The 27,625-nt window shown below is 31.7% G+C and overlaps 1 protein-coding gene across 1 annotated transcript in view; it reads left to right on the forward strand.

Moving 5' to 3' along the window:
* Positions 1-2,210: 2,210 nt before the first annotated feature.
* The window catches only part of LOC139849275 (uncharacterized mitochondrial protein AtMg00810-like), a 38,478-nt gene continuing 13,063 nt past the window's right edge, over positions 2,211-27,625 (forward strand). The window contains exons 1-2 of the mRNA XM_071838933.1: positions 2,211-2,372; positions 2,526-3,386. Coding sequence (XP_071695034.1) covers positions 2,211-2,372; positions 2,526-3,386 — 1,023 coding nt within the window. The remainder of the gene's footprint in view (positions 2,373-2,525; positions 3,387-27,625) is intronic.

Here is a 27,625-nt window from a genome sequence, read left to right on the forward strand (position 1 = left end):
TTTGTCAAACTTAACCAAATGATTATGCAACCTTCCTAACTTGTTTCTATACTTGTATCTTGCATGAAACTTGACAATTTGATTCACATGCTACATAATCGAGTCATAACGAGCCATAGGACTAATTGAACTTCTTTGATCAAACATGATTATCAATATTGATACAACCTATTTGTTTAGGTCAAGACTAGCATTGTTCTTTGCACATGTCACTTGTCGAAGTACTTATTTACCCTTGCACTTAAGGTGAGATCATAGTCCCACTTTTTACTCTTTTGAACTTACTCTTGGGATGAGAAAACATAAACGCTTCTTTTAACTAAGTGAACACAAGTACATAAAAACAAACATTCTACATACGAGTTTAGAACAAAAATCCTCAATTCGATTATCATTAGTTACACTTGACCGTGTAAGCGAGAACTTATGTTATATGGCCATATGGGTTTGACAAACCCTCATTCGGACAGTTCGCTACCGTTATTCGGATGAAATATATTTTTGGGAAACAGTGTATGTTCTAACACTATTGTGATGGGGTACTATTGAAGAAAACGTTAAGCCTTGATAATTGGGTGCTCGTGAATATTAACTTTTAGAATGTATTACTATTTATCAATGATGCAAATCTTGTGGTTCGACGTACTTTTACTCATTTACTTACTTAAACCTATGATTTCACCAACGTTTTCATTGACAGATTTCTATTTTTTTCTCAGGTCCTTGATCATTAGGTGATACATGCTTCCGCACTTTCTTTTTGATACTTGCTTTGGATGTCGAGTATACTTGCATATGTGGAGCGTCTTTTGACTACTTTAAACTGTGTCGCACGTGTTTCATTTGTACTTTAAACATCGTTATGTACTAGTTATGGAAACTACTTTTGTAAACTTTGAAACATCCACACTTATGAAATGAATGCGACATATTTTCGGTCAAACTTTATCTTAAGGACTTATGACCATGTAATGGGACCTACGTAGACGGCGCCGTCAAACATGATTTGGTCGGGTCGCTACACTTATCATCAATATCATTATATCATGTCCAACACACACCACACACGAACCAACATGCACAACGCGTGATGCTCAATGTGTGATGCGCGTTGGGTGATATAAAAATAAATTATTATAGTATACTTATTTTAAATTTTCTATATATAATACGTTTAATAGTTTGTTAACGTTTCCAAGGCATATTCTTATATATAATTACTTCGTAAATTATTTACATATAACTAAATCATATAATATTTATTAACGTGTTTCAAGTTATTACACATATGCATATATTTATATATACATATCTATTTACAAATAGTTGTTCGTGAATCGTCGGAAATAGTTGAAGAGTAATTGCATATATGAAACAGTTCAAAATTTTGAGACTCAACATTACATACTTTGCTTATATTGTTGGAATAATATAAAGATTAAGTTTAAATTTGGTCAAAAATTTCCGGGTCGTCACATGCATCACATAGCAAAATCTCTCATGTTAATTTTTTTAAAGGGTGTTTCTTTAAGTTTTAAGGACAATTTTGTGATTCTTGTAATAAGGCGGAACTTTTACTCGTTTACCTTTCCCGATAAGTTCTATTAAAACAAATGAATGTGGAGACCATTTCTCACCAGAGCCAATTAATTTTTGACAATAGTTGACGATTATAGTCGTGCCGTGTGGATTTATTTGCTTAAAAACAAGCATGAGCCTAGCTAATGCTTAATAAATTTTCATAACATGGTCACTATGAAATTTGGTAAGACTATCAAAAGGATTAGATGTGACAATGGTGGGGAATTTGACTCTTATATGAACCAATTTTATGCCAAACAAGGGATCGTCCTAGAAACAATTAGTCCTTCCGACAATGAAATGGAAGATGTAACCTGAGGTTCACGTGCAAGGAAATGAAGAACAAACTAATGAATATTAGATTGGTAACCACTCCGAAGAAAACATGAACTTGAAGGAGGGTGACTAGAAAAGAAGTGGTCACAAATAAAACATATGAAGGACTACCAAGTCGAGCTTCCCCCTTCGATCGACCGCACGCACCCCGTCACTAATTCAAGTTCCACGGCACATCCTTTATCAAATTACGTTTCCTATGATAATTTTTCTAATGATCACAAAGCTTTCTTGTCGGCCATCGATTCACATGATGAGCCTAAAACCTTTTTCGAAAAAACTAAAAGTGAACAATGGAAAGAGGCAAAAAAACAGAGATAAAGGCTCTTGAACAAATGGAACATGGACACTCGAAACGCTACCACAAGAAAAGAAAGCCATCAATTCGAAGTGGCTGTACAAGGTTAAATTCACGGAGAGGTGGAAAGATACAAGGCAAGACTCATGGCAAAATGGTTCAAACAAATGGAAGGTGTTGATTATCACGACACTTTCGCACACGTTGCTAAATTAGTGACAATACGAACTCTGCTTGATGTGGCCGTCAATAGGCGATGAGAGATTCAATAGCTTGACGTGAATAATAATTCCTACACGGTGACTTATAGGAGGAAGTATATATGAAAGTGCCGCAAGGTTTTGAGAACAAAAACGAGACAAGAGTTTGTAAGCTCAAGAAAGCGATATATGGTTTGAAACAAGCTTCACGCAATTGGTATCATAAGTTCACAAGAACACTTGCTGACATTGGTTACGAACAATCAAAGGTTGACCATTCTTTGTTTATATACAAAAAGGATGGTGTGTTTGTGGCCGCACTTATATATGTTAATGATGTGATTCTTATGGGGAATGACAAACATCAAATTAAGAAGATAAAGTTGCACCTTCACGAGGAATTCAGCATAAAAGATCTTGGCACTTTACGATACTTCTTGGGTATAGAAGTAACAAGAACATCGAAAGGCTTGGTTCTTAGCCAACGAAAGTATACTTTAGATATACTAGAAGATAGTAGTTTGCAAGGGTGTCGTCCAAGCGTATTTCTGATGGAACCGAACCTAAAACTTGACAAGGGTGAGGAAGAAGAAAAGATTGATGCAAACCAAAATCGAAGGCTCGTGGGTCACCTTTTGTATTCGCAAGCAACCCGTCCTGACATAGCATATTCAGTTAATGTTCTAAGTCAGTTCATTGCTGACCCTAGACATAATCATATGGAAGCAGTGACTCGAGTTCTTCGCTATCTCAAGGCCACAACAGTACAAGGCATTCTTTTACCCAAAGGAAGCAACATTAACCTAGAAGCATATTGTGACTCAGATTGGCTCAGGTGCCCATTTAGCATACGGTCACGAACTGGTTATTTACTCTTATTTAGAGGAGCTCCAATTTCTTGGAAGTCCAAGAAACAATCGGTTGTTTCACGCTCATACGCCGAAGCCGAATATCGAGCCATGTCTTTATCAGTTAGTGAAGTATTGTGTGATGACCCGGAGATTTCCGACCAAATTTAAACTAAATTCTTATTTGATTTCGACACGTTAAACAAAGTCTAGTAAATCTAATCTTAAAATGTTTAATTTTTTTTTCATGAATGCATTTGACCTTTGACTGTTTCCGACGATTCACGAATAATTATATGTAAATATATAAATGTAAGTATATATATATATATAATAATTAGAAAATAATAAAATATAATTTAAACATTAAAATTTAATAGGTAAAATAAGATATAAATAATTAAGTTGTAATTAAAAATGGATCTATATATAAATATATGATTTCTATATATATAAGAATAATTATATGTATATTTTACTATATGTGAAAATATATATAAAAAAAAAACTTAATACTTACGATGACTTATTATGTAATGTATATATATGTATTACCTAAACAATGATATATAATATTATAATGTAATATTTTTATGAATATAGTTGTTATACTATTATTATTAACAATGCTTTCATTGTAAATGATAAAATTAATATTTGTGTTACTGATATTAATTGATTTAATAATATATATATATATATATATATATATATATATATATATATATATATATATATATATATATATATATATATATATATATATATATATATATATATATATATATATATATATATATATATATGAATATATAAAAGTTGATATGTACAAGTATTAGTAATATTATTGATACTATTGTCCCTATTATTCATAATGTTATTATTATTATTATTTTAAGACCATTATTTTATTATAGATAGAAAATAATACAAGTTATTATTATGATCACTAATAATATTAATATTATCATTTTTATTAATATTATCATCAATTATCATGAAACTTGTTAAAATCATTATCATTGTTATTATTATTATTATTATTACTCATTTATTCTTATTAATATTATTATTATTATTAGTATTTTAATTATTAATATAATTATAATTATTAAATATTAATAATAAATATAAAAATCAAGCGTACGAGTTATATTCCAATTCAGTTGTATGTATCCATCAAAACTATTCATTTTTTTTATTTCTTGTCTTTGAAAAATCGAATCCAAATCCTTACGCAATCAGAAACTGTTAAAGGTCTCAATCTGCTTTTTTTTTTGTTTTCTTTCTTCTTGTTCGTTTTCTCTGGCTTCCATCTCTGACTATTTTTTTTTTGGTTTATAAAACAACAATTAATCTTTACTAACTACCTCAATCACAAGAATACGTCTTTTATCATCAGAAAAATGATTTATAATTTTTGCTGTTACTCAAAAATCAGATTTATAAAATGGAAACAAGTCAGGTACCCTGTACGTAGTTACTTTTTAGCCAAAACTCGAATTTGAATCTTTTGTCAAAATGTAAAAACGCCATTATGTTAGGAATCCTTTATTTAATCTTTCTGCAAAAGTTGAAGTCCCAATTCTTATTATCGAATTCGAATTTGGAGGTCAAACTTTTATTTTTAAAAGTCAACACTCTTGTTCTTCATGAAATTCAAACTAGATTCTTATGTTTCTGTTTCAATTGAGTATGGATAAAGATTATACGAGTAATTTGAAACTTATTGTGTATTGTAAACTTTGGCTAAAAATTCTTAAAAATCGAAAAGCAATTTTTTTTTTAAAACCGCTGTATGAACAACGAGTGTTCTTCATTTTTTTTTTATTTTTTTTTTTCGTTTTTCCATATACTAACAATAAAAAAATCAGGTACTGATGTCTCAAATACGAATTACTTAAACTCTTAAACTAATTGTTGTGTTATATGATTCTGTGGACGATCTGGGTTATGAAGAAGAAAGAACCAAGTTAAAATACGGGTTTAAATAGATTGATAAGGGAATTAAAAACAGAAAGGTTACAATGGAGGGATGGCTGGGTGCTTGGTCGGGTATCGAGAGGTCGTGTGTTCAAACCTTGGCATGAGCATCTATATTTTTTTTTTAGGCTTGATACTATAAGGTAGCCTTTCTTATTTTTAATTTCTTTATTATTATTATTATGTATTATAACCATTATGATTATTATCATTCTTATAAGTATTATTAACACACTTATTATTGATACTTTTACCATTTAAGTATGACTATTATTATTATTATAATTAGGATCACAAATTGACGTTATAGAAACTTTAGTTACTAGTCTAGAAATTTAACGCGGAGATTATGATTGCTATGAATATGAAAATAAAGACTTTTAGGGATACGATTAAGATTACAAATATAGGAATTGTGATATTATTATGAAAATGAATAAAATTGTAAGTTAAGAGGAATCGTTAAAATTATTATAATTATTGTTATTATAGATATTATAAATCAACTAAGTATTATTATCATTATGAATATCATTATCCTTATTAACAATATTATTAGTACTACTTTTACCATTATTATTATATAGTATCGTTATTATTATTAATATTAGTAATACCAAAAATTATTAACTTCACAAACAAATGATCTTCATATAAAAAGATATTTAATATATATAACTTAACTATATTAATATTTTTATATATAAAATGGAGTTATTTAGTTAAATAATAAAATATCTAAGTTATTGATATAAAAATAATATCAATATCAATAATAATAATAATAATAATAATAATAATATATAAAGGCTTGTTTGTTTACAATTATATGTATTAATAAATATACAAATGATATAGGTTCGGGAATCCGAGGCCAACCCTGCATTGTCCAATGTCTTCATATGTATTTTTACTACAAAATACAGTAATATGAGTTTCATTTGCTCCCTTTTTAAATGCTTTTGTAATATATATTTTTGGGACTGAGAATACATGCGCTGCTTTTATAAATGTTTGACGAAATAGACACAAGTAATCGAAACTACATTCTATGGTTGAATTATTGAAATCGAATATGCCCCTTTTTATTAAGTCTGGTAATCTAAGAATTAGGGAACATACACCCTAATTGACGCGAACTCTAAAGATAGATCTATCGGGCCCAACAAGCCCCATCCAAAGTACCGGATGCTTTAGTACTTCAAAATTTATATCATGTCCGAAGGAGGATTCCGGAATGATGGGGATATTCTTATATGCATATTGTGAATATCGGTTACCAGGTGTTCAATCCATATGAATGATTATTTTTGTCTCTATGCATGGGACGTATATTTATGAGAAATGAAAATCTTGTGGTCTATTAAAATGATGGAAATGATTACTTATGTTAAACTAATGAACTCACCAACCTTTTGGTTGACACTTGAAAGCATGTTTATTCTCAGGTACGAAAGAAATCTTCCGCTGTGTTTTTGCTCATCTTAGAGATATTAATTGGAGTCATTCATGACATATTTCAAAGGACGTTGCATTCGTGTCGTTGAGTTCATCAAGATTATTATTAAGTCAATTATAGTAAGATATATTATGAAATGGTATGCATGTCGTCAATTTTAGATGTAATGAAAGATTGTCTTTTCAAAACGAATGCAATGTTTGTAAAATGTATCATATAGAGGTCAAGTACCTCGCGATGTAATCAACTGTTGTGAATCGTGTATAATCGATATGGACTTCGTCCGGATGGATTAGGACGGGTCCTTTCAGTTGGTATCAGAGCAGTGGTCTTAGCGAACCAGGTCTGCATTAGTGTGTATAACTGATAAGTCGTTAGGATGCATTAGTGAGTCTGGACTTCGACCGTGTCTGCATGTCAAAAGTTTTGCTTATCATTTTTGTCGTAAATCATCTGCTTATCATCCTTAGGAAATTACCTGCTCATTATTCTTAGTCTAGACACGTTTTACTGCATTGACTGCATAAATAGTGTATAGACAAAATTCATATCTTAGCGTATCTGACAATTCTTTCGCTCTCGTATCTATTACTGAAGACCTTGCTTGATATCCCACGTAAACCTCTCCGTAATTTAAGGGATCCTGGTACTATATATATCTATGTATATTATGCATTGGGAATACATCCAACTATCAATTATTGTCACTAAACTCTTCATACCAAAAAAATCTTTTCTGTGATCGCGTAAGATGGCCTCTACGAATCGACCACGTTCCTCTGACTCCGAAGACAGCGTGACAGGAGCACACCAACCAATTAACTATCATGATTACTGGAGAAAATGGGGGTGGGTTAGCGACATACTCACCCTATGGAGAAAGGAAGAAGGTACTCCATATCATGAACCGAATCTACCACCTAACCTTGGAGTACTTGACCCGCTTATCGGCGAACCTGTTCGCAACACCGTTTATACCCTTTTTGCCAGAATTTTTCATCTTGAGACTACCATTAACGGAACTAGAGAAGATATCCGATCTCTACCTCACATTGATAACCAACCAGGGTTAGTAGAAGAAGTTAAAGAACTCCGAGCTCGAGTGTTAACTTTAGAGAGCACGGTACACAATTTGCAAGCACCAGCAGTATCACCAACGCTAGTAACATCACCAGACTCAGCACCAACGGCACCAGTACCACCAACAACCCAAGTTTCAACATCACACGCCTCAACATCTCATTCTGTACCTCGAGTATAATCATCGTTCTACGCATCGTTCTACATCAATTATCTTCGTTCTTCATGGCGATTATGTAATCTTTAATGTTATAGAGATTATGTATTCTAATTTTGACAGTAAACCAAATGAGATTAATATCATATTAACTCATTAAATCTATATTACATCTGAAGAAAATATATATGTAAGTATATTTTCATAAAGATTGTAATTAAAAATTCTTTTGTACAAACTGCTAATGGTGAAAATATTTTAACGGGTAGGTAATACCCGAAGAATATTTAGATTTCACATTAATAAGTTACACTGTACATTCTTCGAATCTGATTCAATGGTCATTTACTATCCTATTTACATCCACCGATATACGTATTCGTTCACCACAGAATAACCCTTTTCATTCAATTTCATATTTGGATTTTGATCTATCAGAATCCAGCAAATGGCATAATGAAGAAAACATTGGACAACATAAAATTTGTTAGAAACAAACAAATTAACTATGAAAAAAAAAAATTGTTAAGAATCAACGCTAACTGTTCCTAGCTAATTGTTAATTCCGTATTACCTTTTATTTATCGTATTTTATTTATCGCATTTTATTTATCGCAATTTTAATTCTCGCAATTTTATTATCGTCATTTAATGTCTGTTATTTATTTTACTCACTTTAAATGTCGGGACACGTATACAAGGTTTTGACATATCATATCGACGCATCTATATATATTATTTGGAATAACCATAGACACTCTATATGCAGTAATGCGGGAGTTAGCTATACAGGGTTGAGGTTGATTCTCAAATAATATATATAATTTGAGTTGTGATCGAGCCTGAGACATATACGGGTCACGATACGTAATAATTAAGTTGATTATTAAATATTAAATTATATATTAATTATTAGACTGTCAACTTTTGGACTATCGACTGAGGACCAACATTGAACAATTAAAATGAATTAAAATATTGATTATAAAATATGAAACTAAACAATTCTTCAAGTTTGCCACTTGAATTCATCTTAAACTTCATTTGTATCTCGACAATCACATTCTGTGTACAAACCTTTCATGATTCTTGAAAAAACCTCAATCGAGAGGATGAACCAACGACACTTCATCTACAGAAGAAAAGATTTATGCATATAGTTATGCACTTGAAAACATTCGGAACCTGAGTAAACATATAACACGTATTTGTGCTAGCTCCTTTGGCATTGTTATTATTGAAAATAACTTTGCAATCCCTTTCCAAAGTAGCAAATTTTGTCACAGCTCCAGCAAGTCAACTTCGACTTCTCATTCAAAACAACCTTATTATAACCTTGATATATACGCGTGATCTTTTATTGTTACCAGGGAACCTTTCATATTCTACCATATTACCAGCAGACGTACCAGCAACCTCGTTGCTTCTTGGTTTAAATCTCTCCGATAAATCATTATATTTATTCATTAAAACTCTATCATATACTCATCCGCATCTTGTAACAAGAACTGCCATAACAATTACCAGGAATTAGCAATCAGTACTTTGAAAACTCACAGCATATCTACATCAACAGTTATATGTATGACATTTATCTCTTAGAATTATAATCTCTCATTCTGAAATTCTGAGAAGCACTCAGTCACAAATCAATACTCTGAATGTTGAAAAAGCTGAATGAAGCAGCAGAAACCATAAACAACCGTAAACGACCTTAATTATCGAAAGTTTGATGATAAAGAATAGTATGTTGGAAAAGCTCAGAAAAGTTGGAACTGGAAAACGGATTGAGCTAACCACGAAGGAGACCAAGAAAAAATACAAGGACCATACCATATATTCAAAGAATCCAGGTAATTCTGGATCCGATGAAACCTTCAACGAATATCTTTCTCCGTACTCATGTTAAAATCTTGTGAAAAATCTTCCTCATCAACCATCGAACTTAGAAATTCCAAAATATCATCATCAATATCTTCGATATTTCTGAGAATATTTTCATAAATATTCTCGTTCGAAATTATATACCTCTTCGTGCTTCCTGTGTATCATTATATTGGAAACATTCAAGAGAAAATTTAGTACCGAAAAGCAGATTATGCGAAACTATGAAGAAAGCCGTGGACAAATCACAAAGAATAAGTTTGACTTCAAAGAATCTAAATGATTCAATGTCTGCTGAAGTCTTTAGCGAATATCTTGCTCGTTACTCTAAACCCTTGCAGACGATAGTCTCCATTATTCTCTGATCTTAGATATTCAAAGATATTATCGTATCTTTCATTATAAATATCCTCCATATTTCTGAAGATATTTTTATAATTATTCTTATCTGAAAACATTAATCTCTTCGTGCTATCAGTGTTACATCATATAGAAACTGTTAGTTTCTATATTTTGTAAACTTTCGAGTTTAAAATATGAATGTTATTGAAGTAATGTTGAGAACTGATGCATGAGTTAGTATAATATAATGACACTTGATCAACGTGATTATATTACAGTAAGTCATGCTGAGTTTTTAATGAGACGTGATGATTCACAGATCATAACGTCATCACGTGCCATGTTACATAACTCTTTCATTCTGTGTAACTTCTGAACATATCAAAAATATATATTCTTGATAGTTCTATACTCAGTGATTCTGATAATTTGACAAATCAAATCGTGCTAACACCTTCTTTCTTATTTAGAACATGATGTTTATCCGAAATTCCATATTTACGAATTCGGGACCATTACTCGCTTTACTAGAGGTCGGGAGAATAATAAAAAGGCAAAGAGATCCAAAATATAAGAGAAAATATAAAGCCCAATGACAACACCGAAATTACAAATCGTGGATATCAGTACGAATAGCAACATAAAGACACGGTATAATTAAGAATAGTATCACCCCAAGGCGATAGTAGAAGTAAATAGATTTTTCTGGTGGAAGATTTAAAAGAAGGATGACAGAATTGATAATTGGGAAAATATCAAGGATTAGAACTGGATTAAGCATTTTCATAATCTTTTAGATGTATGAACTAAGAAAGAAAGTATAGGAATGCTGAGAATAATGGAACGGAAGAGTTTAATTTATAAAGGAAAAATCAGACGTAACAATCAAGACAGATGATCGCATTTAATTATAGAGATCTTAATTTCCTTACTCTCCGAAGAATCAAATCTTTTAGATTTCGAAGATTTTCTTTAAATCCCTTGAATTCCGGAAATTCAATCCTGACTCTGTCAAAAGTCAAGACGAATCTTTACTTTTCCTATTTCAATCTTTTACGATAGCTTCACTCATACACTTCAAGTAACCGAATCATTTAATCTATGATGGTAAAACTCTATATATCAACTCATATTCATCATTAAAACATTTTTATGGTTAGCCATGACAACCTCACTAAAATTTCGGGACGAAATTTCTTTAACGGGTAGGTACTGTGATGACCCGGAGATTTTCGACCAAATTTAAACTAAATTCTTATTTGATTTCGACACGTTAAACAAAGTCTAGTAAATCTAATCTTAAAATGTTTAATTTTTTTTTTCATGAATGCATTTGACCTTTGACTGTTTCCGACGATTCACGAATAACTATATGTAAATATATAAATGTAAGTATATATATATAATAATTAGAAAATAATAAAATATAATTTAAACATTAAAATTTAATAGGTAAAATAAGATATAAATAATTAAGTTGTAATTAAAAATGGATCTATATATAAATATATGATTTCTATATATATAAGAATAATTATATGTATATTTTAATATATGTGAAAATATATATAAAAAAAAAACTTAATACTTACGATGACTTATTATGTAATGTATATAGATGTATTACCTAAACAATGATATATAATATTATAATGTAATATTTTTATGAATATAGTTGTTATACTATTATTATTAACAATGCTTTCATTGTAAATGATAAAATTAATATTTGTATTACTGATATTAATTGATTTAATAATATATATATATATATATATATATATATATATATATATATATATATATATATATATATATATATATATATATATATATATATATGAACATATAAAAGTTGATATGTACAAGTATTAGTAATATTATTGATACTATTATCCCTATTATTCATAATGTTATTATTATTATTTTAAGGCCATTATTTTATTATAGATAGAAAATAATACAAGTTATTATTATGATCACTAATAATATTAATATTATCATTTTTATTAATATTATCATCAATTATCATGAAACTTGTTAAAATCATTATCATTGTTATTATTATTATTATTACTTATTTATTCTTATTAATATTATTATTATTATTATTAGTATTTTAATTATTAATATAATTATAATTATAATTATTAAATATTAATAATAAATATAAAAATCAAGCGTACGAGTTATATTCCAATTCAGTTGTATGTATCCATCAAAACTATTCATTTTTTTTGTTTCTTGTCTTTGAAAAATCGAATCCAAATCCTTATGCAATCAGAAACTGTTAAAGGTCTCAATCTGCTTTTTATTTTTTTATTTTTTTCTTTCTTCTTGTTCGTTTTCTCTCGCTTCCATCTCTGACTATTTTTTTTTTGGTTTATAAAACAACAATTAATCTTTACTAACTACCTCAATCACAAGAATACGTCTTTTATCATCAGAAAAACGATTTATAATTTCTGCTGTTACTCAAAAATCAGATTTATAAAATGGAAACAAGTCAGGTACCCTGTACGTAGTTACTTTTTAGCCAAAACTCGAATTTGAATCTTTTGTCAAAATGTAAAAACGCCATTATGTTAGGAATCCTTTATTTAATCTTTCTGCAAAAGTTGAAGTCCCAATTCTTATTATCGAATTCGAATTTGGAGGTCAAACTTTTATTTTTAAAAGTCAACACTCTTGTTCTTCATGAAATTCAAACTAGATTCTTATGTTTCTGTTTCAATTGAGTATGGATAAAGATTATACGAGTAATTTGAAACTTATTGTGTATTGTAAACTTTGGCTAAAAGTTCTTAAAAATCGAAAAGCAATTTTTTTTTTTAAAAAAAACCGCTGTATGAACAACGAGTGTTCTTCATTTTTTTCTATTTTAATTTTCATTTTTCCATATACTAACAATAAAAAAATCAGGTACTGATGTCTCAAATACGAATTACTTAAACTCTTAAACTAATTGTTGTGTTATATGATTCTGTGGATGATCTGGGTTATGAAGAAGAAAAAACCAAGTTAAAATACGGGTTTAAATAGATTGATAAGGGAATTAAAAACAGAAAGGTTACAATGGAGGGATGGCTGGGTGCTTGGTCAGGTATCGAGAGGTCGTGTGTTCAAACCTTGGCATGAGCATCTATATTTTTTTTTAGGCTTGATACTATAAGGTAGCCTTTCTTATTTTTAATTTCTTTATTATTATTATTATTATTATCATAATTATATGTATGTATTATAACCATTATGATTATTATCATTCTTATAAGTATTATTAACACACTTATTATTGATACTTTTACCATTTAAGTATGACTATTATTATTATTATAATTAGGATCACAAATTGACGTTATAGAAACTTTAGTTACTAGTCTAGAAATTTAACGCGGAGATTATGATTGCTATGAATATGAAAATAAAGACTTTTAGGGATACGATTAAGATTACAAATATAGGAATTGTGATATTATTATGAAAATGAATAAAATTGTAAGTTAAGAGGAATCGTTAAAATTATTATAATTATTGTTATTATAGATATTATAAATCAACTAAGTATTATTATCATTATGAATATCATTATCCTTATTAACAATATTATTATTACTACTTTTACCATTATTATTATATAGTATCATTATTATTATTAATATTAGTAATACCAAAAATTATTAACTTCACAAACAAATGATCTTCATATAAAAAGATATTTAATATATATAACTTAACTATATTAATATTTTTATATATAAAATGGAGTTATTTAGTTAAATAATAAAATATCTAAGTTATTGATATAAAAATAATATCAATAATAATAATAATAATAATAATAATAATAATAATAATAATAATAATAATAATAATAATAATAATAATAATAATAATATATAAAGGCTTGTTTTATTACAATTATATGTATTAATAAATATACAAATGATATAGGTTCGGGAATCCGAGGCCAACCCTGCATTGTCCAATGTCGTCATATGTATTTTTACTACAAAATACAGTAATGTGAGTTTCATTTGCTCTCTTTTTAAATGCTTTTGCAATATATATTTTTGGGACTGAGAATACATGCGCTGCTTTTATAAATGTTTGATGAAATAGACACAAGTAATCGAAACTACATTCTATGGTTGAATTATCGAAATCGAATATGCCCTTTTTTATTAAGTCTGGTAATCTAAGAATTAGGGAACAGACACCCTAATTGACGCGAACTCTAAAGATAGATCTATCGGGCCCAACAAGCCCCATCCAAAGTACCGGATGCTTTAGTACTTCAAACTTTATATCATGTCCGAAGGAGGATCCCGGAATGATGGGGATATTCTTATATGCATATTGTGAATTTCGGTTACCAGGTGTTCAATCCATATGAATGATTATTTTTATCTCTATGCATGGGACGTATATTTATGAGAAATGAAAATCTTGTGGTCTATTAAAATGATGGAAATGATTACTTATGTTAAACTAATGAACTCACCAACCTTTTGGTTGACACTTGAAAGCATGTTTATTCTCAGGTACGAAAGAAATCTTCCGCTGTGTTTTTGCTCATCTTAGAGATATTAATTGGAGTCATTCATGACATATTTCGAAGGACGTTGCATTCGAGTCGTTGAGTTCATCAAGATTATTATTAAGTCAATTATAGTAAGATATGTTATGAAATGGTATGCATGTCGTCAATTTTAGATGTAATGAAAGATTGTCTTTTCAAAACGAATGAAATGTTTGTAAAATGTATCATATAGAGGTCAAGTACCTCGCGATGTAATCAACTGTTGTGAATCGTTTATAATCGATATGGACTTCGTCCGGATGGATTAAGACGAGTCCTTTCATATTGTGGGTTCAGTGGTTACTTAAGGTATTAGATGTTCCTATTAATGGGCCGATGTCACTATATTGTGACAACCAAGAAACAAGACACATCGTAAGTAATCCAGTTTTTCATGAACGAACGAAACACGTCGAGATGGACTGTTATTTTGTTCGGGAACGTGTAGAGACGAGGAAATCAAGCCACTGCCCGTTGATTCCAGAAAGCAAATTGCGGACCTTCTTGTAGTGACCCGAACTTTTCCATGTTTATATATATTAACTGAGATTGATATTTACATGATTAAATGTTTCCAACATGTTAAGCAATCAAACTTGTTAAGACTTGATTAATTGAAATATGTTTCATATAGACAATTGACCACCCAAGTTGACCGGCGATTCACGAACGTTAAAACTTGTAAAAATGACATGACTATATATATATGGATATACATATGCTTAACATGAGATTATGATAAGTAAGTATCTCCATAAGTATATTAACAATGAGTTATATACATATAAACAAGACTACTAACTTAAGGATTTCGAAACGAGACATATATGTAACGATTATCGTTGTAACGACATTTAAATGTATATATATCATATTAAGATATATTAATATATCATAATATCATGATAATATAATAATTTAACATCTCATTAGATATAATAAACAATGGGTTAACAACATTAATTGAGATCGTTAACTTAAAGGTTTCAAAACAACACTTACATGTAACGACTAACGATGACTTAACGACTCAGTTAAAATGTATATACATGTAGTGTATTTAGATGTATTAAAATACTTTTGGAAGACTTCAAGACATATATCAAAACACTCATACTTAACGAAAATGGTTACAGTTACTTTCCCATTCTTTTCTTTCATCAAGAATTCTAGTCGTATTCTTACCCGTATTATACACAGCTTCAAAACGTACTTACTATGGGTATATACCAATAGGAACTAGCATGGGATTCCACTCTTGATTATTTCATGTATGACTAATCAATTTTAACTTCTACCATGAGCTAGTCAACTAACTAGAACTCCTTTTAACCCCACTCACCACTCACCAATTACCACTCATCATTCACTCCATTTCACTTCCAATTCTCTTTCTAATTCTCTCTCAACACACACACACTATTATGAAAGTATTTTTGCAGTAGTTAATCATCATCTTCATCAAAAATCACTTCAAGAATCAAGCTATAATCATCATAGGAAGAACACTTCAAGAACACTTCAAAAATCCCTTCAAGTTTACTAATTTACTTCCAAGCTTTCTAATCCATTCCAAGTAATCATCTAAGATCAAGAAACCTTTGTTATATACAGTAGGTTATCTTTATTATTCAAGGTAATATTCATATTCAAACTTTGATTCAATTTCTATAACTATAAACTGTAACGACCCGCACTTTTTCGATCATTCTATACTTATAAGATTAATATTTACATAAATTAAACCTTGCCAACATGATAAGCAATCCAAATTGTCGAGACTGATATTTCCGAAAAGAGTTTTACACAACGTTTGACCGTCTAGTTTGACCGATGATATCACGAACCATACAATATATGATAATTATACATATTTAACATGATTAAGGAATGTTTTAATACCTCATTTTATATTAATAACAACAAGTTATATGTGTATTTTGAAACTACTAACTTAAGTTTTCAAAACGATAACTATACGTAACGTTATTTGACATAAATACTTAAGACATATAATGTTTATACATATATTGTATAAGTAATGTATTTAATCACTTTTAAGAACTTAAATACATAAAATCATATAAGTGTATTCACAAAAGATAGCTATATTTGAATCCTCATTCCATTTTTCACAAAATTTCTATACGTATACCTAGAGTATTTATACTCGTATCATACCAAGCTTCTATACGTATTTACTATTGGTATATACACATCAAATCACCACCTAACCAGCCCTTATTCATGCCTTATGTATAAGGTAATTACTTTTGAATCATTGCAAGACTAATTACAAAAATACAAACTAAAATTTTGTCATGTTATCCTTAAAGATCACATTTTTAGGAGTATATATGTATCATCATTTTTGATTCATTTTTACTTCAATCTCTTAACTAAAAACACACACTCTTTCTTACTCTCTAAACTCCATAATAATCCAGCAAAAGTTCTATAAAGATCTAGCTTCAAAAACCATACTAAAACACCATAAGAAAACCATACAAAAACACTTCAAGAAAACCTTCCAAGAACACCAACTTACTTCCAATCTTTCATCCACCTCTAGTACCCTTTTGATTCTAGCTTCTTACTTCTCTTTTACAGCAACTTCATCCAAGGAACTTGAGGTAGAATCTATGTTCATAACCTTATTCGATTCATATATATATATAGCTATCTTATTTTGTGGTACAAAAGTTTAACAACAAGAACATAGTTTGAATGTTTTCAAACTTGTTTGCAAACTAAATAGATCCTTCTAACTTGACTTTTAAAATACTTCAAGACCTGTAATATAACTTATGTATATGCTAATTTAACAAGGTAAAACTTGGTTTTTCAAAGTATAAGCATTTTTAGAAAAATGGTCATTAAATGATTTTGTTGTAACAAAAATGTTTAACTTCATATGTTTCACTAATGTTTCACTTATGTCGTATGATTTTGAATACAAACCAAGGTATTTACAGTTCATAGTCTTAAAGAAGAACTCGATCCAAGAAGATGGCAATTTGAATCAACGAAAACGGATTTGTAACGAAGAAACTATGACCGAAACAAAATTGGTTATCCTAGATCATTTCAACTACGGGATCAATTGGAAAAAAATGATATAAATCACATATTTCTAAGATAACATGATATTTGATATATATGTACTTATAATTCAATTTTATATGGTTCAGGATCACCCGTAAACAACACGAGAAGATTAATCATAAGATCCCATGATTGTACGCAACACGTCATTTGACAACACCGGTACTTTATGTACGCAACACGTCATTTGACAACACCGGTACCATGGGTCAAGATTAATCTCGACCAATACATATACGATGGGGTTTTATTTATTTCGTTGGGGGTTTTATTTATTTCATTGCGGGTATATTAAACATCTAAAAATGAACCATTAAAATTGAATTACTAACAACGAACTGCTAACTACGGACTAAGGAAATATTCAAAATATTAAAAGTATAACAAGTATATATATATATAACGTTTGTTTTAAAATGAAAACATATTAATATATTATATATGGATAGGTTCGTGATATCAACCGGAAGACCGAGTCAAAATATATATATCATCAAGACAAGAGTGAGTATATAGTCCCACTTTTAAACTCTAAATATTTCGGGATGAGAATACATGTATTTTATGTTTTACATTATGGACACAAGTAACTGAAAAATATATTCTACGTTGAGTTGTACCACTGGCATACTTCCCTGTAGCTTGGTAACTAATATTTACAGCGGTAATGTAAACGCGAATCCTGTTGATAGATCTATCGGGCCTGACAACCCCAATCGGACTGGACGACCAGTATTCAACGGTTGCACAGTACTTCGTTTTGTGACTACACTTGGTACGGTGTAGTAAGATTTCATATTAAAGGGAATATGCGACGTGAAAATGTTAAGTATGGTTACCAAGTGCTCAACCACTTAGAATATTTTTATTGAAATGTTTATATACGAAATCTTGTGGTCTATATATATATTGTTGCGCACTAAACCTATATCTCACCAACTTTATGTTGACGTTTTTAAACATGTTTATTCTCAGGTGATAATTAAAGCTTCCGCTGCATTATGTTGAATCTAAGCAGGATCATGCGTACTCATATTTGTGTCAAAAATAAAACTGCATATCCGAGGACGTGTGTTGTAAAATATGCTAGAAATCGTGTTGTTATTATCATTTGTAAAGTTTGTAAGTCGAAGATTATCGTTAAACGATAATCATCTTTTTATTGTCTAAAGCTTGTAACAAAAATAATGGTTTGGTTTGTAATGTATAATATATGCAGTTTTCCTTTTTAAAAATGTCGCATATAGAGGTCAATACCTCGCAATGAAATCATACGTTATCTAACACGTTCTTATGGTTAAGGACGGGTTATGACATGTGGTATCAGAGCGTTGGTCTTAGCGAACCAGGTCTGCATTAGTGTGTCTAACCGAGAAGCCGTTAGGATACATTAGTAAGTCTGGACTTTGACCGGGTCTGATTTAAAAAAAAAAAAAAAAAAAAAAAAACCATTGCTTATCACTGTTGGTTAAAATTTATATGTAAATATTATATAAGTACTAATGGGTTAGTTGTTGTGTGATAGATGTCGAGCTCAAAAATTGTTATCACAATCAACGACTCCGAATCAGAATCTTCAGATGGCGTTCCAGTCATTAACCTGTCCGATGACGAAAATGATATCCTTGGGGAAGACTCACAATTTCCGGATGAACCAACTATAGAAATATCGGAAAGTGAACCCGAGGAGGAAAGTGAACCCGAGGAGGAAAGTGAACCCGAGGAAGAAATACAGGAAATTACAAAAGACGAGTTCGAACTAGGAAAGAAACGAAAGGCTAATGAATTAGAAAATCCAAATCCCGAGTTTAATGAGAATGATGTGGCACCAATTCCACTCAACACTACCACCCCTATCCCCGCTATTCCTATTCGTTCTGTCCCGGCATCCCGTTCTTCAGTCCCACAGCCAAAATATAGGCAGACAGTTAGGATAAGCGTTAAGCAAATCTTTGTGTCTAAACGTCCTAGAAAATAGATCAAACGATGCGCTGCTGTGTCAAACCATGGAACCGAATAATGTTTTGTATAATATTAATAGTGTGGTTTGCTTAATGTTCGATGTAAGATAAGCATATGTAAAATATTGAAGTATGAAATGCAATAATTTTCCATGGTTAAGTATTATTTAGATTGTAGTAATTGATTCTGTACTAAGCTATTAAGTATGAACATTAACGGGTAGGTACTACCCAAGATATAATTATAAAACGCTAATAAGAAGAAAAGGCTTTTATAATAATACCTAGTTCATATTATTAATAAGCTATAATGTACTATAAATACACACTACATCTATAATAATCCATGTGAATAATTATTTTCTTTCATTAGGAAATGGCGCGATTGAATCGAATGACGGAACAAGAAGTCGAGGACTTCATCAACCAGCGAGTGAACGACAGAATGTTATGGGTTGAGGCTGCAAGAGCTGCTGCAGTTAATCCAAATCCTCGTGTAGGATGCTCCTACAAGACGTTCCAAGCTTGCAAGCCATCATCATTCAGTGGAACGGAAGGACCGATCGGTTTAACCCGATGGATAGAAAAGATGGAGACGGTGTTTAAAATCAGTGGTTGTGATGAAAAAGACATGACCAAGTTTGCATCGTGCACTTTACAAGATAGTGCACTCACATGGTGGAAGAATTATGTGAAGGCGGTAGGAGGAGATGTAGCTTATGATACTCCATGGGAAGAATTCAAAGCAATGATAATCACCGAGTATTGTCCAAGGAATGAGGTTATTAAGTTAGAAGATGAGTTACGAAGTTTGAAGGTGGTTGGTACTGAAATCACCAACTACAATCAGCGATTCATGGAATTGGTTTTACTATGTCCTGAATTGGTTCCAACTGAAGCACGGAAGATTGAAATGTACAAAGGTGGTTTGCCCAAAAAGGTCAAGGCAAACGTTACAGCATCGAAACCTAAGACAATTCATGAAGCTATAACCATGGCAAACGAGCTAATGGATCAGGTCATTTTGGACAAGAAAGCATTCAATACTGAGGTGAAGGTATTGGGGAACAAGAAAAAGTGGAATGGAGGTTATGATCAAGGTAACCAACAACAACCTTATAAGAAACAAGAAACCACGAAAGGTGCGGGTAGTGGTTCAGGCTTTGCTTACAAAGGACAAAGTCCTTTATGCAACCGTTGTCACAAACATCATTTTGGTTACTGTAGTGTGTTGTGCACTAAATGCAATAGACAGGGACATCTTGCTGAAGATTGTAAGGCTCTCGTTACAAATGCAAATGGTAACAAGACTCCTGCCACCAACGCAAATAGAACTGCTTTGGCTAACATTACTTGTTTTGGGTGTGGAAAACAAGGTCATTATAAGAGCCAGTGCCCGAATCAGAATGGCGGACCTGCACGTGGAAGAGCATTTGTTATTAATGCTAGAGAGGCACGAGAAGACCCGGAGCTTGTTACGGGTACGTTTACCATTAATAACTTATCAGCATCTATTTTATTTGACACTGGCGCCGATAGAAGTTACGTGTGTAGAAATTTTTACACTAAATTGAATTGTTCATCATTACCTCTAGATGCTAAGTACATGATTGAGTTAGCTAATGGTAAACTAATTAAAGCCGATAAGATTTGTTGTGATTGTGAAATAAATCTAGCCGGAGAAACGTTTAAAATCGACTTAATACCCGTAGAATTAGGAGGTTTTGATGTAATAGTCGGCATGGACTGGATGTCCAAAGTAGGAGCGGAAGTTGTTTGTGCCAAGAAGGCAATTCGTATTCCTAGTAAGGATAAAATACCGGTGATGATCTATGGAGAGAAGGGTAATTCAAAGCTAAAACTCATTAGCTGTTTGAAAGCCAAGAAGTGTTTAGAAAAGGGATGTTACGCTATTTTAGCACATGTTAATAAGGTCGAAAAGAAAGAAAAGTGTATCAACGACGTGCCTGTGGCAAGAGATTTTCCTGAAGTTTTTCCGGAAGAATTGCCGGGATTACCTCCATTTAGATCGGTAGAATTTCAAATAGATTTAGTACCAGGAGCTGCACCAGTGGCTCGTGCTCCATATAGACTTGCACCGTCCGAACTAAAAGAACTTCAAAGTCAGTTAAAAGAATTACTGGACCGTGGATTCATACGACCAAGTACTTCACCGTGGGGAGCTCCAATTTTGTTTGTTAAGAAGAAAGATGGATCTTTTAGGATGTGTATAGACTATCGTGAATTAAATAAGTTAACTATCAAGAATCGGTATCCACTACCGAGAATTGATGATTTATTTGATCAATTGCAAGGATCATGTGTTTATTCAAAAATCGACTTAAGATCGGGCTATCATCAACTACGCGTCAAAGAAGAGGACATTCCGAAAACTGCTTTTCGGACACGTTATGGTCATTACGAATTTTTGGTTATGCCGTTTGGATTGACGAATGCGCCAGCTGTATTCATGGACCTCATGAATCGAGTTTGTAGTCCGTATTTAGATAAGTTTGTTATCGTTTTCATTGATGATATTCTTATCTATTCCAAGAGTGAGCAAGAGCATGAAGAGCATTTAAGGTTGATACTGGAATTGTTGAGAAAAGAACAACTTTATGCTAAATTTTCTAAGTGTGCTTTCTGGTTGAAAGAAGTGCAATTTCTTGGTCACGTTGTTAATAGCGAAGGAATTCAGGTTGATCCAGCAAAAACTGAAGCTATTGAAAAATGGGAGACTCCTAAGACACCAATGCAGATACGCCAATTTTTGGGTTTAGCCGGTTATTATAGAAGGTTTATTCAAGATTTTTCTCGAATAGCTAAGCCGTTGACAGCATTAACGCAAAAAGGGAAGAAATACGAATGGACCTCGGAGCAGGAGAACGCATTTCAATTATTGAAGAAGAAGTTAACTACGGCGCCTATTTTATCGTTACCTGAAGGGAACGATGATTTTGAAATATATTGTGACGCTTCGCGACAAGGTTTTGGTTGTGTTCTTATGCAACGAAAGAAAGTAATTGCATTTGCATCCCGACAATTGAAGATTCACGAGCGGAATTATACGACGCATGATCTAGAACTGGGAGCAGTCGTGTTTGCATTGAAGATGTGGAGACATTACTTGTATGGGGTTAAATTCACTGTGTTTACTGATCATAAAAGCCTTCAACATATTTTCGATCAAAAACAGCTGAACATGAGGCAACGTAGGTGGGTTGAGTTAATAAATGACTATGATTGTGAAATTCGTTATCATCCCGGGAAAGCGAACGTGGTGGCTGACGCTTTAAGCAGAAAAGAACGAGAACCAATTCGAGTTCGAGCAATGAACATAAAAATTCGCATGAATCTCAACTCACAAATCAAAGAAGTTCAACGAGAAGCACTTACTAAAGAAAATTTAGGAAATGAAATAATGAAGAAGTATGAGAAGCAACTCGTTATGCGGGAAGATGGAATTCGATATTTTGCAAATCGTATTTGGGTACCGAAGTTGGGAGGATTAAGGAAGTTGATATTGAACGAGGCACATAAGACAAGATATTCGATACATCCTGGAGTTGGAAAGATGTACCAAGATCTTAAGACGCATTATTGGTGGCCTAATTTGAAGACAGACGTTGCAACATATGTTGGGGAATGTTTAACTTGTTCCAAAGTCAAAGCAGAACACCAGAAGCCGTCAGGGTTACTTCAACAACCAGAAATTCCAGAATGGAAATGGGACGGTATTACCATGGATTTCATCACGAAGTTACCAAAGACTGCCTGGGGATACGACACCATTTGGGTGATTGTTGATCGTCTCACCAAGTCTGCACATTTCTTGCCTATAAAGGAAACAGATAGAATGGAGAAACTATTACGATTGTATATAAAGGAAGTTGTTTCAAGGCATGGAATACCTATTTCCATTATATCCGATCGTGATAGTAGATTTACCTCAAAGTTTTGGCAATCACTACAGGAGGCACTAGGAACTCGTTTGGATATGAGTACCGCATATCATCCGCAGACCGACGGGCAGAGTGAAAGAACAATTCAGACTCTTGAAGACATGCTCAGGGCATGTGTGATCGATTTTGGAAACGGATGGGATAAATATCTACCGTTAGCAGAATTCTCGTATAATAATAGTTATCATGCGAGCATTGGAGCTGCGCCATTCGAAGCATTGTATGGAAGGAAGTGTAGATCTCCTATCTGTTGGAATGAAGTAGGAGATCGACAATTAACTGGTCCCGAGATCATACATGAAACGACTGAGAAGATAGTGCAAATCAAGGAGAGATTAAAAACAGCCCGCAGTCGCCAAAAGAGCTACGCCGATGTCCGAAGGAAACCATTAGAGTTTCAGGTCGGGGACATGGTTATGCTAAAGGTGTCACCTTGGAAAGGTGTGATACGTTTTGGAAAAAGGGGTAAATTGAACCCAAGGTACGTAGGCCCGTTTAAGATCATCGAACGCATTGGACCGGTAGCTTATCGGCTCGAGTTACCGCAACAACTCGCTGGAGTACATAATACCTTTCACGTCTCAAACCTGAAGAAGTGTTTTGCAAAGGAAGACCTCACCATTCCTCTTGAAGAAATCCATGTCGACGAGAAACTACAATTCGTCGAAGAACCAATCGAAATCATGGACCGTGAAGTTAAACAGCTCAAACAGAGTAATATACCGATTGTTAAGGTTCGTTGGAATGCTAGAAGAGGTCCTGAGTTTACTTGGGAACGAGAGGATCAGATGAAACGAAAGTATCCGCACTTGTTTCTCGATAACGCAAAATAGGTACAACTTTAAAATTTCGGGACGAAATTTATTTAACGGGGAGGTAATGTAACGACCCGCACTTTTTCGATCATTCTATACTTATAAGATTAATATTTACATAAATTAAACCTTGCCAACATGATAAGCAATCCAAATTGTCGAGACTGATATTTCCGAAAAGAGTTTTACACAACGTTTGACCGTCTAGTTTGACCGATGATATCACGAACCATACAATATATGATAATTATACATATTTAACATGATTAAGGAATGTTTTAATACCTCATTTTATATTAATAACAACAAGTTATATGTGTATTTTGAAACTACTAACTTAAGTTTTCAAAACGATAACTATACGTAACGTTATTTGACATAAATACTTAAGACATATAATGTTTATACATATATTGTATAAGTAATGTATTTAATCACTTTTAAGAACTTAAATACATAAAATCATATAAGTGTATTCACAAAAGATAGCTATATTTGAATCCTCATTCCATTTTTCACAAAATTTCTATACGTATACCTAGAGTATTTATACTCGTATCATACCAAGCTTCTATACGTATTTACTATTGGTATATACACATCAAATCACCACCTAACCAGCCCTTATTCATGCCTTATGTATAAGGTAATTACTTTTGAATCATTGCAAGACTAATTACAAAAATACAAACTAAAATTTTGTCATGTTATCCTTAAAGATCACATTTTTAGGAGTATATATGTATCATCATTTTTGATTCATTTTTACTTCAATCTCTTAACTAAAAACACACACTCTTTCTTACTCTCTAAACTCCATAACAATCCAGCAAAAGTTCTATAAAGATCTAGCTTCAAAAACCATACTAAAACACCATAAGAAAACCATACAAAAACACTTCAAGAAAACCTTCCAAGAACACCAACTTACTTCCAATCTTTCATCCACCTCTAGTACCCTTTTGATTCTAGCTTCTTACTTCTCTTTTACAGCAACTTCATCCAAGGAACTTGAGGTAGAATCTATGTTCATAACCTTATTCGATTCATATATATATATATAGCTATCTTATTTTGTGGTACAAAAGTTTAACAACAAGAACATAGTTTGAATGTTTTCAAACTTGTTTGCAAACTAAATAGATCCTTCTAACTTGACTTTTAAAATACTTCAAGACCTGTAATATAACTTATGTATATGCTAATTTAACAAGGTAAAACTTGGTTTTTCAAAGTATAAGCATTTTTAGAAAAATGGTCATTAAATGATTTTGTTGTAACAAAAATGTTTAACTTCATATGTTTCACTAATGTTTCACTTATGTCGTATGATTTTGAATACAAACCAAGGTATTTACAGTTCATAGTCTTAAAGAAGAACTCGATCCAAGAAGATGGCAATTTGAATCAACGAAAACGGATTTGTAACGAAGAAACTATGACCGAAACAAAATTGGTTATCCTAGATCATTTCAACTACGGGATCAATTGGAAAAAAATGATATAAATCACATATTTCTAAGATAACATGATATTTGATATATATGTACTTATAATTCAATTTTATATGGTTCAGGATCACCCGTAAACAACACGAGAAGATTAATCATAAGATCCCATGATTGTACGCAACACGTCATTTGACAACACCGGTACTTTATGTACGCAACACGTCATTTGACAACACCGGTACCATGGGTCAAGATTAATCTCGACCAATACATATACGATGGGGTTTTATTTATTTCGTTGGGGGTTTTATTTATTTCATTGCGGGTATATTAAACATCTAAAAATGAACCATTAAAATTGAATTACTAACAACGAACTGCTAACTACGGACTAAGGAAATATTCAAAATATTAAAAGTATAACAAGTATATATATATATAACGTTTGTTTTAAAATGAAAACATATTAATATATTATATATGGATAGGTTCGTGATATCAACCGGAAGACCGAGTCAAAATATATATATCATCAAGACAAGAGTGAGTATATAGTCCCACTTTTAAACTCTAAATATTTCGGGATGAGAATACATGTATTTTATGTTTTACATTATGGACACAAGTAACTGAAAAATATATTCTACGTTGAGTTGTACCACTGGCATACTTCCCTGTAGCTTGGTAACTAATATTTACAGCGGTAATGTAAACGCGAATCCTGTTGATAGATCTATCGGGCCTGACAACCCCAATCGGACTGGACGACCAGTATTCAACGGTTGCACAGTACTTCGTTTTGTGACTACACTTGGTACGGTGTAGTAAGATTTCATATTAAAGGGAATATGCGACGTGAAAATGTTAAGTATGGTTACCAAGTGCTCAACCACTTAGAATATTTTTATTGAAATGTTTATATACGAAATCTTGTGGTCTATATATATATTGCTGCGCACTAAACCTATATCTCACCAACTTTATGTTGACGTTTTTAAACATGTTTATTCTCAGGTGATAATTAAAGCTTCCGCTGCATTATGTTGAATCTAAGCAGGATCATGCGTACTCATATTTGTGTCAAAAATAAAACTGCATATCCGAGGACGTGTGTTGTAAAATATGCTAGAAATCGTGTTGTTATTATCATTTGTAAAGTTTGTAAGTCGAAGATTATCGTTAAACGATAATCATCTTTTTATTGTCTAAAGCTTGTAACAAAAATAATGGTTTGGTTTGTAATGTATAATATATGCAGTTTTCCTTTTTAAAAATGTCGCATATAGAGGTCAATACCTCGCAATGAAATCATACGTTATCTAACACGTTCTTATGGTTAAGGACGAGTTATGACATAAACTATCTTAATTCGAGTAAAAATCTTACTTGAACTTGTTTTTGTGTCATGATCCTACTTCAAGAACTTTCAAGCCATCCAAGATCCTTTGAAGCTAGATCATTTCTTGTCACTTTCAGTAGGTTTACCTACTAAACTTGAGGTAGTAATGATGTTCATAACATCATTCGATTCATATATATAAAACTATCTTATTCGAAGGTTTAAACTCTTAATCACTAGAACTT

This window comes from Rutidosis leptorrhynchoides, chromosome 5, assembly GCF_046630445.1.
Source record: "Rutidosis leptorrhynchoides isolate AG116_Rl617_1_P2 chromosome 5, CSIRO_AGI_Rlap_v1, whole genome shotgun sequence".
In the NCBI taxonomy this organism is placed as follows: Eukaryota; Viridiplantae; Streptophyta; class Magnoliopsida; order Asterales; family Asteraceae; genus Rutidosis; species Rutidosis leptorrhynchoides.